At 47.0% G+C, this 16,199-nt stretch overlaps 1 protein-coding gene across 1 annotated transcript in view; it reads left to right on the top strand.

Annotated features, from left to right (window-relative positions):
* entpd5b (ectonucleoside triphosphate diphosphohydrolase 5b) overlaps nucleotides 1-16,199 on the top strand; it is a 53,460-nt gene that overhangs the window by 243 nt on the left and 37,018 nt on the right. The window contains exons 2-5 of the mRNA XM_056234396.1: nucleotides 4,299-4,378; nucleotides 8,450-8,593; nucleotides 10,004-10,079; nucleotides 12,195-12,230. Of these exons, the coding sequence (XP_056090371.1) occupies nucleotides 4,299-4,378; nucleotides 8,450-8,593; nucleotides 10,004-10,079; nucleotides 12,195-12,230 (336 nt within the window). The remainder of the gene's footprint in view (nucleotides 1-4,298; nucleotides 4,379-8,449; nucleotides 8,594-10,003; nucleotides 10,080-12,194; nucleotides 12,231-16,199) is intronic.

The raw sequence follows: 16,199 nt of genomic DNA, 5'->3' as shown, positions 1-16,199 counted from the left end.
AAGGACGCTTTATTTCCAGAACAGCTCGTTTCCCAGCAGCTTCACAGATAACACAATCAATGAGGCAAACTTCATCAAATTTAGGGCTGTGCAACGATTAATCGCATCCAAAAGTTTGTGTCTACAGTGTGTACGGTTGGGAATCGAAAATCGAATTTTATAACAAATTTTTATAAAATTAAAAATTCGATTCCTACGGTGATATCTCTATTGATAATGATATCTACGTTTTTTTTTTACCTTGTTGGAATCGAAATTAGGAATCAATAAGAATTGGAATGACAAACAGAATCAAAATTGGAATCGTTAAAATTCAAACGATACCCAACCCTAGCGTATAATTATTTTGTATATATAAACACACACACACACATGCATGTATATTTAAGAAAAATGTGTTATTTCTATATAATATATTTATATTTCTATATATAATATAAATTATATATACAATATATACATGCAAATATGTCCTAAAAATATACATGCGTGTGTGTATTTATTTATTCAAAATAATTAAACGCAGTACACACACACATATGTTATGTAAACACGAACTTTTATTTTGGATGAGACGCGTTCAGATTCTGCTTTCCTTCAGGGTTTGAAACTTCTGATTCTGATCACACATAAAAGCAGAGTTATAGTTATTAAACTAGTTTTGAGTGGTGAGTTTTTCTGTTTGCAGAACTTCAGAAATAAACCTGATTTATTTGTGACTAACTAAGACACAGTCATATTTCGTAAGTGTTTTAATATATTATCAGGTATAGAAAATTAAGATTTATTAGCGCATTAAGATGTTGGCATTGTACTAATTAAGCACTTTTCCCCTCGTCTATCTCATTACTGTAATGCAAAATAATCTATGAGTATTTGTAATTTTTGTATTAAATTGTAAAATACTTTGTTTTTATTGTTATGCAAATGTATGCAGATTTAAAATACAAAAACAATTACACTAATTAGAATCTCATGAAAAATATCATTAGTTTTTCATAAATAAAATGAAGCCTTTTTGGGTGCATTAAGATTTTTGCATTGTGATAATTAAACACATTTTCTCTCTACATCTCATTACTGTAATTCAAAATAATCAGATTCTAATGAGTTTAATGTCAGATTTATTTGCTATTTAAATTATAAAATATTTGCATTTTTATTTATAACATTGCAAATTTATGCTGATTTAAATAACACATACACTAATTAGAATGCAATGAAAAATAATATATTTTTTATAAATAATAATTTTTTTAGGTGCATTAGTTTTTTGCATTGTGATAATTATTAAGCACATTTTCTATTTACAGTTTTTTTCGATTGCTAAACGACAGTGAGCACAACTGGAGCTACATGTGCAAAACTCTAACTACAGTCTGCACTACCAACAGTCCCCTGCGCTAAACAGCTCACATCACCTGCAAAACTCACTCAAAGCAACACAACTCTTAACACATGGCTCAAAACAGGCTCAGTGCAGCCAAACACTACACAACCCTCACTGAGATAACACACACTGTCACTCAGAACACGCTGAGAGTAAAAACACTAGCATCAAACACCAATACAGAAAATACTAACTTTTCATCTTTACAGTTTGAACAATTTCAGTGACTTCATAGAAAGTAATATTTTCTTCAATGAAAAGATTGACATTCTTTCACATGATTTATTTACATTTTTAGAACATAACAATTCTTTAAGGTAAATGAAAATGAGCAGTTTGCTTCAATAGTCTGTAGTACTGTAATTTACGAAATTACAGTAATGAGAAAAAAGGTAGAAACTAAAAGTACATACTGTAATTCTAACAAATAATTGAGGGGCTAATCCTGCTTCTCTCTAGCATCAGGCCACAGGTTTTCGTCCACATCACATCTAATGTTCTCTCTTGCCATGCACCTGTGGAAGAACCTTCTGGAGTGCCGTATCCATCCCTGGCAGTCCTCTGGACTCGTGGCCTCACATCCGGCACGCATGGCTTCCAAAAGAGACATTTGGTCATGTGGGTGGTGATCAAACACTTTCCACCTCCAGGCAGAGAAAAACTCCTCTATTGGGTTGAGGAAGGGTGAATATGCAGGCAGGTACAAAATCATAAATCTGCGATGTGCTGTAAACCAATCTGTGACAGCTGCAGAGTGGTGAAAAGCAACGTTATCGCAAACTATGACAAAAACTTGGGGGTTTCTCACTGGCTCCCTTTGTTCTGCTGGCACTAGCTGAGCATAGAGCTCTTCTAGGAAAGCTATAAGCCTTTCTGTGTTGGATGAGCCAATGAGTGGTGTGTTGAGAAGCAAACCATCATTGGCCATTGCAGCACACATGGTGATATTCCCCCCCTTTGCCCTGGAACCTCCAAAGTGGCTCTTTGACCTATAACATTCCTTCCTCTATATCTGTGTAAATATTCTATAATTGCAATACAAAACAATTTCCTGTAATGTTTTTATTTATTGTAAGGATGTAACTCTCACCTGTTTGTACGATGGAAAATTCGCATTACAGATGCCACTGTGGATCTTTGCAGATTGGGTTGCACCCTCAACCCTGCCTCTCTCAATGAGAGACCATAGTTCACGACATGGTCTATAAGTGTAGCCCTTATTTCATCTGAAATAACAGCTCTTTGTCTTCTTTGTCTCCCTCAATGAACCCGTCTTCCTTGTTCCATTTCCAAAATTAGTCTTTCTGAGCTCTACCTATATATATATATATATATATTTGTGTGTGTTCACTAACAAGTCTAAAACAAGACACCTGCTTAGCCTTTCAGCTGAAATTGCACTCAGCAGTGTGTGTGTGTGTGTGTGTGTGTGTGTGTGTGTGTGTGTGTGTGTGTGTGTGTGTGCACTCAGCAGTGTTTGAAAGGCACAAAGCTGAAATCTATTCTGTTTTGAATGTGTGGTTCACAGTTTTGACAGCAGTGTGTTAGCATTTGAACAAAGTGCTGTAAATCCACAGTGTTGTGCAGGTTGTGGTTAAAGTCATGGGATAAGTGTGTAGAGTTTTGAAAACTGTGTTCAAGCACTGAAAAACGAACTAGTGTTTGGTCCACATGAACTGCTGCTGTTAGACTGGAGTTAGAGTTTTGCACATGTAGCTCCAGTTGTGCTCACTGGCGTTTAGCGATCGAAAAAAACTGTAATGCAAAGTAATGTTTAATGTATAATTATTTGTAATATTGTAATTTAAATAGTAAAATATTGATTCTATTTTATTGTACGGCAAATTTGTGCTGATTTAAAAAAATGACTAATTAGAATCTAATATATAGCCTATTAAAAAAAAGATTTAAAAGGTGCTTTAAGATTTTTGCATTGTGATAATTAAGCACATTTTCTATTTACATCTCATTACTGTAATGCAAAATAATTGGATTCTAATGATTTTAACATGAGAAATATTTGTTTTTAAATTGTGAAGTATTATTGTTGATGTGTGAAGGGATGCACTGTAAACGTGTGTGTGCGGTGTGTGTTGTGTGTGTGTTGTGTGTGCTGTGTGTGTTGTGTGCTGTGTGTGTTGTGTGCTGTGTGTGTTGTGTGTGCGGTGTGTGTTGTGTGTGCGGTGTGTGTTGTGTGTGTGTTGTGTGTGTTGTGTGCGGTGTGTGTTGTGTGTGCGGTGTGTGTTGTGTTTATTGATTATTGTTGTGTGTGTTGTGTGTGGTGTGCGTGTTGTGCGTGTTGTGTGTGCGGTGTGTCTTGTGTTTATTGTTTATTGTTGTGTGTGTGTGTTGTGCGTGCTGTGTGTGTTGTGTGTGTGTGTGTGTGTGTGTGTGGTGTGTGTGTGTGGTGTGTGTGTGGTGTGTGTGTGGTGTGTGTGTGTGTGTGTCTGGTGTGTGTGTGTCTGGTGTGTGTGTGTGTCTGGTGTGTGTGTGTGTCTGGTGTGTGTGTGTGTCTGGTGTGTGTGTGTGTCTGGTGTGTGTGTGTGTCTGGTGTGTGTGTGTGTCTGGTGTGTGTGTGTGTCTGGTGTGTGTGTGTGTCTGGTGTGTGTGTGTGTCTGGTGTGTGTGTGTGTCTGGTGTGTGTGTGTGTCTGGTGTGTGTGTGTGTCTGGTGTGTGTGTGTGTCTGGTGTGTGTGTGTGTCTGGTGTGTGTGTGTGTCTGGTGTGTGTGTGTGTGTGTCTGGTGTGTGTGTGTGTCTGGTGTGTGTGTGTGTCTGGTGTGTGTGTGTGTCTGGTGTGTGTGTGTGTCTGGTGTGTGTGTGTGTCTGGTGTGTGTGTGTGTCTGGTGTGTGTGTGTGTCTGGTGTGTGTGTGTCTGGTGTGTGTTGTGTGTGGTGTGTGTTGTGTTCAGAGGGATTGCCCGTGCTGGATAATGAGATGTTCCAGTCGCTGAAGCCCGGTCTGTCTGCGTATGCCGACGCTCCTGAGATCGTGAGTCACTGTTGGCTTTTATTGTTTGTTCAGACTGATCTCATGAAATGGCGTATGTATGACATGCCAATTCGTATTTCCATTTTTGGCGTGCTATCAACACGCATAATCGCTTTTCAGCGTGTTTATCAACGCCTTGACTTAACGTTACATTACTGTATATATAGATATATGACCTACCCCAGCCCCGTCCCTAAACCTACCCGTCACTGGGGTTAATGCCATTTATGAGTCTTCCCCTACCATCCTAGGAAAAAAAATATCGCTCCCCAGATGTAGATCTACATTTTGCTTTGTTTCGCTCGGACATTTAACGGCGTAGACATACGCGCAAAAGATGACGGTTCGTTTCGGCGTGGACACACACGCGGATAGCTCAAATAGCGTATAGATAACACGCCACTTGACTTGAAAGTGGCGTGTATGTTTACGCAAAGTCATGATGTCATGTTGGTTTGTTTGTCATCGTGTGTTTTGCGAGCAGTGCTGGGGAAAGTTACAATATTGCGTTACTCCCAAAAAAAGTAACTAATTGTTACTTTTTATGAAAAGTAATGCGTTACATTACTTTTGCGTTACTTTTTCTCATATGGGATGGGCTTCTTAATAACAACAAAAAAACTTCTATGTTTGGCAAATGTTAAGGCCCTTTTAGACCAAAAGTGAAATGAATAATCCTCAAACTGAAGGAAATGCATATTCACTTCTGTACGGTAGAGTACGGTAGAAGTAGAGGTAGAGGTAGAGGTAGAGGTAGAGGTAGAGGTAGAGGTAGAGGTAGAGGTAGAGGTAGAGGTAGAGGTAGAGGTAGAGGTAGAGGTAGAGTAGAGGTAGAGTAGAGTAGGAGTAGGGTAGGAGTAGAGTAGGAGTAGAGTAGGAGTAGAGTAGGAGTAGAGTAGGAGTAGAGTAGGAGTAGAGTAGGAGTAGAGTAGGAGTAGAGTAGAGTACGGTAGAGTACAGCAGAGGCAGTGTGAGGTACAGTAGAGTACAGTAGAGGTAGAGTACAGTAGAGGTAGAGTACAGTAGAGGTAGAGTACAGTAGAGGTAGAGTACAGTAGAGGTAGAGTACAGTAGAGTACAGTAGAGGTAGAGTACAGTAGAGGTAGAGTACAGTAGAGGTAGAGTACAGTAGAGGTAGAGTACAGTAGAGGTAGAGTACAGTAGAGGTAGAGTACAGTAGAGGTAGAGTACAGTAGAGTACGGTAGAGTACAGTAGAGTACGGTAGAGTACAGTAGAGTACGGTAGAGTACAGTAGAGGTAGAGTACAGCAGAGTACAGTAGAGGTAGAGTACAGCGGAGGTAGAGTGAGGTAGAGTACAGCGGAGGTAGAGTACAGTAGAGTACAGCGGAGGTAGAGTACAGTAGAGTACAGCAGAGGTAGAGTACAGTAGAGTACAGCAGAGGTAGAGTACAGTAGAGTACAGTAGAGGTAGAGTACAATAGAGTACAGTAGAGGTAGAGTACAGTAGAGTACAGTAGAGGTAGAGTACAGTAGAGTACAGTAGAGGTAGAGTACAGTGGAGGTAGAGTACAGTAGAGTACAGTGGAGGTGGAGTACAGCAGAGTACAGTGGAGGTGGAGTACAGCAGAGTACAGTGGAGGTGGAGTACAGCAGAGTACAGTGGAGGTAGAGTACAGCAGAGTACAGTAGAGGTAGAGTACAGCAGAGTACAGTAGAGGTAGAGTACAGCAGAGTAGAGTAGAGGTAGAGTACAGCGGAGGTAGAGTGAGGTAGAGTACAGCGGAGGTAGAGTACAGTAGAGTACAGCGGAGGTAGAGTACAGTAGAGTACAGTAGAGTACAGTAGAGTACAGTAGAGTACAGTAGAGGTAGAGTGAGGTAGAGTACAGTAGAGGTAGAGTACAGTAGAGGCAGAGTGAGGTAGAGTACAGTAGAGTACAGTAGAGTACAGTAGAGTACAGTAGAGTACAGTAGAGTACAGTAGAGTACAGTAGAGTACAGTACAGTAGAGTAGAGTAGAGTAGAGTAGAGTAGAGTAGAGTAGAGTAGAGTACAGTAGAGTACAGTAGAGTAGAGTACAGTAGAGGCAGAGTGAGGCAGAGTACAGTAGAGTACAGTAGAGTACAGTAGAGTACAGTAGAGGCAGAGTGAGGTAGAGTACAGCAGAGTACAGCAGAGTACAGCAGAGTGCAGCAGAGGCAGAGTGAGGTAGAGTGAGGTAGAGTACAGTATGGGGTAGAGTACAGTAGAGGTAGAGTACATTAGAGTACAGTAGAGTACAGTAGAGGCAGAGTACGATAGAGTGAGGTAGAGTGCAGTAGAGTACAGTAGGGGTAGAGTACAGTAGAGGTAGAGTACAGTAGAGTACAGTAGAGACAGAGTACGATAGAGTGAGGCAGAGTACAGTAGAGTACAGCAGGGGTAGAGTACAGTAGAGTACAGTAGAGGTAGAGTAGAGTACAGTAGAGTACAGTAGAGGTAGAGTAGAGTACAGTAGAGGCAGAGTACGATAGAGTGAGGTAGAGTACAGTAGAGCACAGTAGGGGTAGAGTACAGTAGAGGTAGAGTACAGTAGAGGTAGAGTACAGTAGAGGTAGAGTACAGTAGAGTACATCAGTGTAAAGTAGAGTGCAGCAGAGTACAGTAGAGTCTGGTAGAGCGAGTTAGACTACAGTAGAGTAGAGGTAGAGTACAGTAGAGGATAATACAGTAGAGGATAACACAGCAGAGTACAGTAGAGGCGGAGTACAGTAGAGTACAGTAGAGGCAGAGTACAGTAGAGGATAATACAGTAGAGTACAGTAGAGGCGGAGTACAGTAGAGGCGGAGTACAGTAGAGGCGGAGTACAGTAGAGTACAGTAGAGGTAGAGTACAGTAGAGGTGGAGAACAGTAGAGTACAGTAGTGTACAGTAGAGGTGGAGAACAGTGGAGTACAGTAGAGTACAGTAGAGTACAGTAGAGTACAGTAGAGTACAGTAGAGTACAGTAGAGTACAGTAGAGTACAGTAGAGTACAGTAGAGCACAGTAGAGGTGGAGAACAGTAGAGTACAGTAGAGGTGGAGAACAGTAGAGTACAGTAGAGTACAGTAGAGTACAGTAGAGGTGGAGAACAGTAGAGTACAGTAGAGGTGGAGAACAGTAGAGTACAGTAGTGTACAGTAGAGGTGGAGAACATTAGAGTACAGCAGAGTACAGTAGAGGTAGAATACAGTAGAGTACAGTAGAGGTAGAGTACAGTAGAGTACAGTACAGCAGAGTACAGTAGAGGTAGAGTACAGTAGAGTGCAGTAGAGGTAGAGTACAGTAGAGGACAGCAGAGTACAGTAGAGGTAGAGTACAGTAGAGTACAGTAGAGGTAGAGGACAGTAGAGGACAGTAGAGTCCAGTAGAGTACAGTAGAGTACAGTAGAGGTAGAGTACAGTAGAGTACAGTAGAGGTACAGTAGAGGTAGAGTACAGTAGAGGTAGAGTACAGTAGAGGTAGAGTACAGTAGAGGTAGAGTACAGTAGAGGTAGAGTACAGTAGAGTACAGTAGAGGTAGAGTACCGTAGAGGACAGCAGAGTACAGTAGAGGTAGAGTACAGTAGAGGTAGAGTACAGTAGAGGTAGAGTACAGTAGAGTACAGTAGAGGTAGAGTACAGTAGAGGTAGAGTACAGTAGAGGTAGAGTACAGTATGGTAGAATAAGATCATTGAAGGTCAGCAGCAAAGACATTGGTTAATAAAGTGAGGTTAAATACATTAACTATATTAAATTACACAAATATACTTTATTATAATTATTTTGGGTAAAATTCTAAAATTGCATTTTAGTGTTTTTATTCATTTTGAGGAATACTGAATGTTTTCGTGTAAGTGAGACGAGTAAATGCAAGTTCACGTTTAGTGTAGAACTACAATAACCATCATGTTTACACACACACACACACACACACACACACACACACACACACACACCCCGCCTCACTTTATTTCTCTCAACATGGGGACAGGAGAGCTGTCAGTCAATAAATGGGAAAAAGTAACTAGTGTTACTTGAAAATGTAATCTGATAATGTAACTGGAGTAATGCGTCCCCGAGGCTGAGTGCGGCTGCTGTCCCCAGGCCGGACACACGGTGGCGCTGCTCCTGCGAGTGGCCAAGCGGACGGTCCCTGCGCTGGAGTGGAAGAGGACGCCTGTGATGTTCAGAGCCACCGCTGGACTGAGACTGATGCCGGCCCATAAAGCCCACGCACTCCTGGAGCAGGTACAGCACACACACACACAGCACACCACACCACACACACTAACACACCACACCACACCACACACACACACACACACAGCACACCACACCACACACTCACACACAGCACACAGCACACAGCACACAGCACACAGCACACCACACACTCACACACACACACCACACCACACCACACACACACACACAGCACACCACACCACACACTCACACACTCACACACACACACACAGCACACAGCACACCACACACTCACACACTCACACACACACACACACACACACACACACACACACACACCACACCACACCACACCACACACACACACATAGCACACCACACCACACACACACACACACACACACCACACCACACCACACCACACACACACACACAGCACACCACACCACACACTCACACACAGCACACACACTCACACACCACACACTCACACACTCTCACACACACACACACACACACACACCACACCACACCACACACACACACACAGCACACCACACCACACACTCACACACAGCACACACACTCACACACAACACACTCACACACACACACACCACACCACACACTCACACACAGCACACACACTCACACACCACACACTCACACACACACACACACCACACCACACCACACACTCACACACAGCACACAGCACACAGCACACCACACCACACACTCACACACAGCACACAGCACACCACACCACACACTCACACACAGCACACACACATACACACACACACACCACACCACACACACACATACACACACACCACACCACACACACACACACACAGCACACCACACCACACACTCACACACACACACAGCACACCACACCACACACTCACACACTCACACACACACACACACACAGCACACCACACCACACCACACACTCACACACACACACACACACACACACACACACACACACACACACACACACACAGCACACACAGCACACCACAGCACACAGCACACCACACACTCACACACTCACACACTCACACACACCACACCACACCACACACAGCACACCACACCACACCACACACTCACACACAGCACACAGCACACCACACACACACACACCACACCACACACACACGCACACACACACACACACACACACACATACACACAGCTCACACAACACGCACACACACGCGCACGCACACACAACACACAGCTCACACAACAGAACACACACGCGCACACACACACACAACACACAACACACAGCTCACACAACATGTAATTTAATTGGTAATTTTTGTAATTTAAATTGTAAAATATTGGTTCTATTTTATTGTACTGCAAATTTATGCTGATTTTAATACTAATTTGAATCCAATAAAACACTGATCTGTCTGTGTGTGTCTCCAGGTCCGAGACGTCTTCGACGAGTCTCCGTTCTACGTTCCCGCTGACAGTGTCAGTATCATGACCGGGACGAATGAAGGTTTGTCCTCACACAACAACATGCACACCTGTAGAAATATCCCAGACGGCAACATCGTGTCCGCCCGGATCCGGCCCACATCGGGGCCGTGTGGAATCTGTGTGTGCCGGATCTGGGCCGTGTGGAATCTGTGTGTGCCGGATGCGGGCCGGATCTGGGCCGTGTGGAATCTGTGTGTGCCGGATGCGGGCCGGATCTGGGCCGTGTGGAATCTGTGTGTGCCGGATGCGGGCCGGATCTGGGCCGTGTGGAATCTGTGTGTGCCGGATGCGGGCCGGTTCTGGGCCGTGTGGAATCTGTGTGTGCCGGATGCGGGCCGGATCTGGGCCGTGTGGAATCTGTGTGTGCCGGATGCGGGCCGGATCTGGGCCGTGTGGAATCTGTGTGTGCCGGATGCGGGCCGGATCTGGGCCGTGTGGAATCTGTGTGTGCCGGATGCGGGCCGGATCTGGGCCGTGTGGAATCTGTGTGTGCCGGATGCGGGCCGGATCTGGGCCGTGTGGAATCTGTGTGTGCCGGATGCGGGCCGGATCCGTGCCGTGTGGAATCTGTGTGTGCCGGATGCGGGCCACATCCGTGCCGTGTGGAATCTGTGTGTGCCGGATGCGGGCCGGATCTGGGCCGTGTGGAATCTGTGTGTGCCGGATCCGTGCCGTGTGGAATCTGTGTGTGCCGGATGCGGGCCGGATCTGGGCCGTGTGGAATCTGTGTGTGCCGGATCTGGGCCGTGTGGAATCTGTGTGTGCCGGATGCGGGCCGGATCTGGGCCGTGTGGAATCTGTGTGTGCCGGATCTGGGCCGTGTGGAATCTGTGTGTGCCGGATGCGGGCCGGATCTGGGCCGTGTGGAATCTGTGTGTGCCGGATGCAGGCCGGATCTGGGCCGTGTGGAATCTGTGTGTGCCGGATGCGGGCCGGATCTGGGCCGTGTGGAATCTGTGTGTGCCGGATGCGGGCCGGATCTGGGCCGTGTGGAATCTGTGTGTGCCGGATACGGGCCGGATCCGTGCCGTGTGGAATCTGTGTGTGCCGGATGCGGGCCACATCCGTGCCGTGTGGAATCTGTGTGTGCCGGATGCGGGCCGGATCTGGGCAGTGTGGAATCTGTGTGTGCCGGATGCGGGCCGGATCTGGGCCGTGTGGAATCTGTGTGTGCCGGATACGGGCCGGATCCGTGCCGTGTGGAATCTGTGTGTGCCGGATGCGGGCCACATCCGTGCCGTGTGGAATCTGTGTGTGCCGGATGCGGGCCGGATCTGGGCCGTGTGGAATCTGTGTGTGCCGGATCCGTGCCGTGTGGAATCTGTGTGTGCCGGATGCGGGCCGGATCTGGGCCGTGTGGAATCTGTGTGTGCCGGATCCGGCCCACATCCGTGCCGTGTGGAATCTGTGTGTGCCGGATGCGGGCCGGATCTGGGCCATGTGGAATCTGTGTGTGTCAGATCTGGCCCACATCCGGGCCGTGTGGAATCTCTGTGTGCCGGATCCGGCCCACATCCGGGCCGTGTGGAATCTGTGTGTGCCAGATCCGCCCCACATCCGGGCCGTGTGGAATCTGTGTGTACCGGATGCGGCCCGGATCTGGGCCGTGTGGAATCTGTGTGTGCCGGATCCGGCCCACATCCGGGCCGTGTGGAATCTGTGTGTGCCGGATGCGGGCCGGATCTGGGCCGTGTGGAATCTGTGTGTGCCGGATGCGGGCCGGATCTGGGCCGACACTATGTTGCCTGATTAATTTGTAAGACACTGTCAAGATCACGTCCAGCTTTTATTTTATGGCAGAACCAGAATAAAGGAGCATTAGCCCAGATATCAGGGGAACGTTCTCTGGTTATGATCAAACGTTCTTCTAGTAACGTTAATAGAACATTCATTTAAAGTTATCTGGTCTTTAATAATGTTCATAAAACGTTAGCACAAAAAAATGTGTATGTTTGATTTTTATGACAGACACCATTTGTGTATTTATAAAGTTAGTTTTATAACTTCCTTGAGTGTAATTTAAGTGAAGAAACAATACAAGAAATGCAGTACAGAATGAGTGTGTGTGTTATAAGACGAGTGTGTGTGTTGTGTGTTATAAAGAAGTGTGTGTGTGTGTGTGTGTTGTTCTCAGGGATTCTGGCCTGGATCACAGTCAACTTTCTGACCGGTGAGTGTGTGTCTGGAGGTAATGCTGGATATAAGCTTATGAATCTCTCTCAACATTTAATGCTGTTTTACTTCAATGACCAATTGTTTTTTCAGTTATTACCTTACTGTTATTTTACATCTAGGCCTGATCAAGTTCACACGCTCATTCACTCAAAGCCAAACTCTGTTCAGATGTAAACAGACATTTATATTCAGAGATACAGGTGACACTCGAAAAACTAGAATATCGTGCACAAGTTCATTTATTTCAGTAATTCAACTTAAAAGGTGAAACTAATATATTATATAGACTCATTACATGCAAAGTGAGATATTTCAAGCCTTTATTTGTCATAATTTTGATGATTATGGCTTACAGCTTATGAAAACCTTTTCACAATTTGGGGTTTTCATAAGCTGTAAGCCATAATCATCACAATTATCTCGGTGTGTGTGAAGTGTCTGAGTGGCGTTACAGACGAGGTCTCGGTGTGTGTGAAGTGTCTGAGTGGCGTTACAGACGAGATCTGTGTGTGTGTGTGAAGTGTCTGAGTGGCGTTACAGACGAGGTCTCGGTGTGTGTGAAGTGTCTGAGTGGCGTTACAGACGAGGTCTCGGTGTGTGTGAAGTGTCTGAGTGGCGTTACAGACGAGGTCTCGGTGTGTGTGAAGTGTCTGAGTGGCGTTACAGACGAGGTCTCGGTGTGTGTGAAGTGTCTGAGTGGCGTTACAGGCGAGGTCTCGGTGTGTGTGAAGTGTCTGAGTGGCGTTACAGACGAGGTCTCGGTGTGTGTGAAGTGTCTGAGTGGCGTTACAGACGAGGTCTCGGTGTGTGTGAAGTGTCTGAGTGGCGCTACAGACGAGGTCTCGGTGTGTGTGAAGTGTCTGAGTGGCGTTACAGGCGAGGTCTCGGTGTGTGTGAAGTGTCTGAGTGGCGTTACAGACGAGATCTGGGTGTGTGTGAAGTGTCTGAGTGGCGTTACAGACGAGGTCTCGGTGTGTGTGAAGTGTCTGAATGGCGTTACAGACGAGGTCTCGGTGTGTGTGAAGTGTCTGAGTGGCGTTACAGACGAGATCTGGGTGTGTGTGAAGTGTCTGAGTGGCGTTACAGGCGAGGTCTCGGTGTGTGTGAAGTGTCTGAATGGCGTTACAGACGAGGTCTCGGTGTGTGTGAAGTGTCTGAGTGGCGTTACAGGCGAGGTCTCGGTGTGTGTGAAGTGTCTGAGTGGCGTTACAGACGAGGTCTCGGTGTGTGTGAAGTGTCTGAGTGGCGTTACAGACGAGATCTGGGTGTGTGTGAAGTGTCTGAGTGGCGTTACAGACGAGGTCTCGGTGTGTGTGAAGTGTCTGAATGGCGTTACAGACGAGGTCTCGGTGTGTGTGAAGTGTCTGAGTGGCGTTACAGACGAGATCTGGGTGTGTGTGAAGTGTCTGAGTGGCGTTACAGACGAGGTCTCGGTGTGTGTGAAGTGTCTGAATGGCGTTACAGACGAGGTCTCGGTGTGTGTGAAGTGTCTGAGTGGCGTTACAGGCGAGGTCTCGGTGTGTGTGAAGTGTCTGAGTGGCGTTACAGACGAGGTCTCGGTGTGTGTGAAGTGTCTGAGTGGCGTTACAGGTGAGGTCTCGGTGTGTGTGAAGTGTCTGAGTGGCGTTACAGACGAGATCTGGGTGTGTGTGAAGTGTCTGAGTGGCGTTACACACGAGGTCTCGGTGTGTGTGAAGTGTCTTAGTGGCGTTACAGACGAGATCTCGGTGTGTGTGAAGTGTCTGAGTGGCGGTACAGACGAGGTCTCGGTGTGTGTGAAGTGTCTGAGTGGCGTTACAGGTGAGGTCTCGGTGTGTGTGAAGTGTCTGAGTGGCGTTACAGGTGAGGTCTCGGTGTGTGTGAAGTGTCTGAGTGGCGTTACAGGCGAGGTCTCGGTGTGTGTGAAGTGTCTGAGTGGCGGTACAGACGAGGTCTCGGTGTGTGTGAAGTGTCTGAGTGGCGTTACAGACGAGATCTCGGTGTGTGTGAAGTGTCTGAGTGGTGTTACAGACGAGGTCTCGGTGTGTGTGAAGTGTCTGAGTGGCGTTACAGACGAGATCTGGGTGTGTGTGAAGTGTCTGAGTGGCGTTACAGACGAGGTCTCGGTGTGTGTGAAGTGTCTGAGTGGCGTTACAGACGAGATCTCGGTGTGTGTGAAGTGTCTGAGTGGCGGTACAGACGAGGTCTCGGTGTGTGTGAAGTGTCTGAGTGGCGTTACAGACGAGGTCTCGGTGTGTGTGAAGTGTCTGAGTGGCGTTACAGACGAGATCTCAGTGTGTGTGAAGTGTCTGAGTGGTGTTACAGACGAGGTCTCGGTGTGTGTGAAGTGTCTGAGTGGCGTTACAGACGAGGTCTCGGTGTGTGTGAAGTGTCTGAGTGGCGTTACATACGAGGTCTCGGTGTGTGTGAAGTGTCTGAGTGGCGTTACAGACGAGGTCTCGGTGTGTGTGAAGTGTCTGAGTGGCGTTACAGACGAGGTCTCGGTGTGTGTGAAGTGTCTGAGTGGCGTTACAGACGAGGTCTCGGTGTGTGTGAAGTGTCTGAGTGGCGGTACAGACGAGGTCTCGGTGTGTGTGAAGTGTCTGAGTGGCGTTACAGGTGAGGTCTCGGTGTGTGTGAAGTGTCTGAGTGGCGTTACAGACGAGGTCTCGGTGTGTGTGAAGTGTCTGAGTGGCGTTACAGACGAGGTCTCGGTGTGTGTGAAGTGTCTGAGTGGCGTTACAGACGAGGTCTCGGTGTGTGTGAAGTGTCTGAGTGGCGTTACAGACGAGGTCTCGGTGTGTGTGAAGTGTCTGAGTGGCGTTACAGGCGAGGTCTCGGTGTGTGTGAAGTGTCTGAGTGGCGTTACAGACGAGGTCTCGGTGTGTGTGAAGTGTCTGAGTGGCGTTACAGGTGAGGTCTCGGTGTGTGTGAAGTGTCTGAGTGGCGTTACAGACGAGATCTGGGTGTGTGTGAAGTGTCTGAGTGGCGTTACAGACGAGGTCTCGGTGTGTGTGAAGTGTCTGAATGGCGTTACAGACGAGGTCTCGGTGTGTGTGAAGTGTCTGAGTGGCGTTACAGACGAGATCTGGGTGTGTGTGAAGTGTCTGAGTGGCGCTACAGACGAGGTCTCGGTGTGTGTGAAGTGTCTGAGTGGCGTTACAGGCGAGGTCTCGGTGTGTGTGAAGTGTCTGAGTGGCGTTACAGACGAGATCTGGGTGTGTGTGAAGTGTCTGAGTGGCGTTACAGACGAGGTCTCGGTGTGTGTGAAGTGTCTGAATGGCGTTACAGACGAGGTCTCGGTGTGTGTGAAGTGTCTGAGTGGCGTTACAGACGAGATCTGGGTGTGTGTGAAGTGTCTGAGTGGCGTTACAGACGAGATCTGGGTGTGTGTGAAGTGTCTGAGTGGCGTTACAGGCGAGGTCTCGGTGTGTGTGAAGTGTCTGAATGGCGTTACAGACGAGGTCTCGGTGTGTGTGAAGTGTCTGAGTGGCGTTACAGGCGAGGTCTCGGTGTGTGTGAAGTGTCTGAGTGGCGTTACAGACGAGGTCTCGGTGTGTGTGAAGTGTCTGAGTGGCGTTACAGACGAGATCTGGGTGTGTGTGAAGTGTCTGAGTGGCGTTACAGACGAGGTCTCGGTGTGTGTGAAGTGTCTGAATGGCGTTACAGACGAGGTCTCGGTGTGTGTGAAGTGTCTGAGTGGCGTTACAGACGAGATCTGGGTGTGTGTGAAGTGTCTGAGTGGCGTTACAGACGAGGTCTCGGTGTGTGTGAAGTGTCTGAATGGCGTTACAGACGAGGTCTCGGTGTGTGTGAAGTGTCTGAGTGGCGTTACAGGCGAGGTCTCGGTGTGTGTGAAGTGTCTGAGTGGCGTTACAGGTGAGGTCTCGGTGTGTGTGAAGTGTCTGAGTGGCGTTACAGGCGAGGTCTCGGTGTGTGTGAAGTGTCTGAGTGGCGTTACAGGCGAGGTCTCGGTGTGTGTGAA

The sequence above is a fragment of the Rhinichthys klamathensis genome, unplaced genomic scaffold (assembly GCF_029890125.1).
Source record: "Rhinichthys klamathensis goyatoka isolate OS25496 unplaced genomic scaffold, OSU_Roscu_1.1 h1tg000394l_1, whole genome shotgun sequence".
NCBI lineage: Eukaryota > Metazoa > Chordata > Actinopteri > Cypriniformes > Leuciscidae > Rhinichthys > Rhinichthys klamathensis.
Note: the sequence above shows the minus strand (reverse complement) of the source record. Positions and strands in the feature narration are given on the sequence as shown.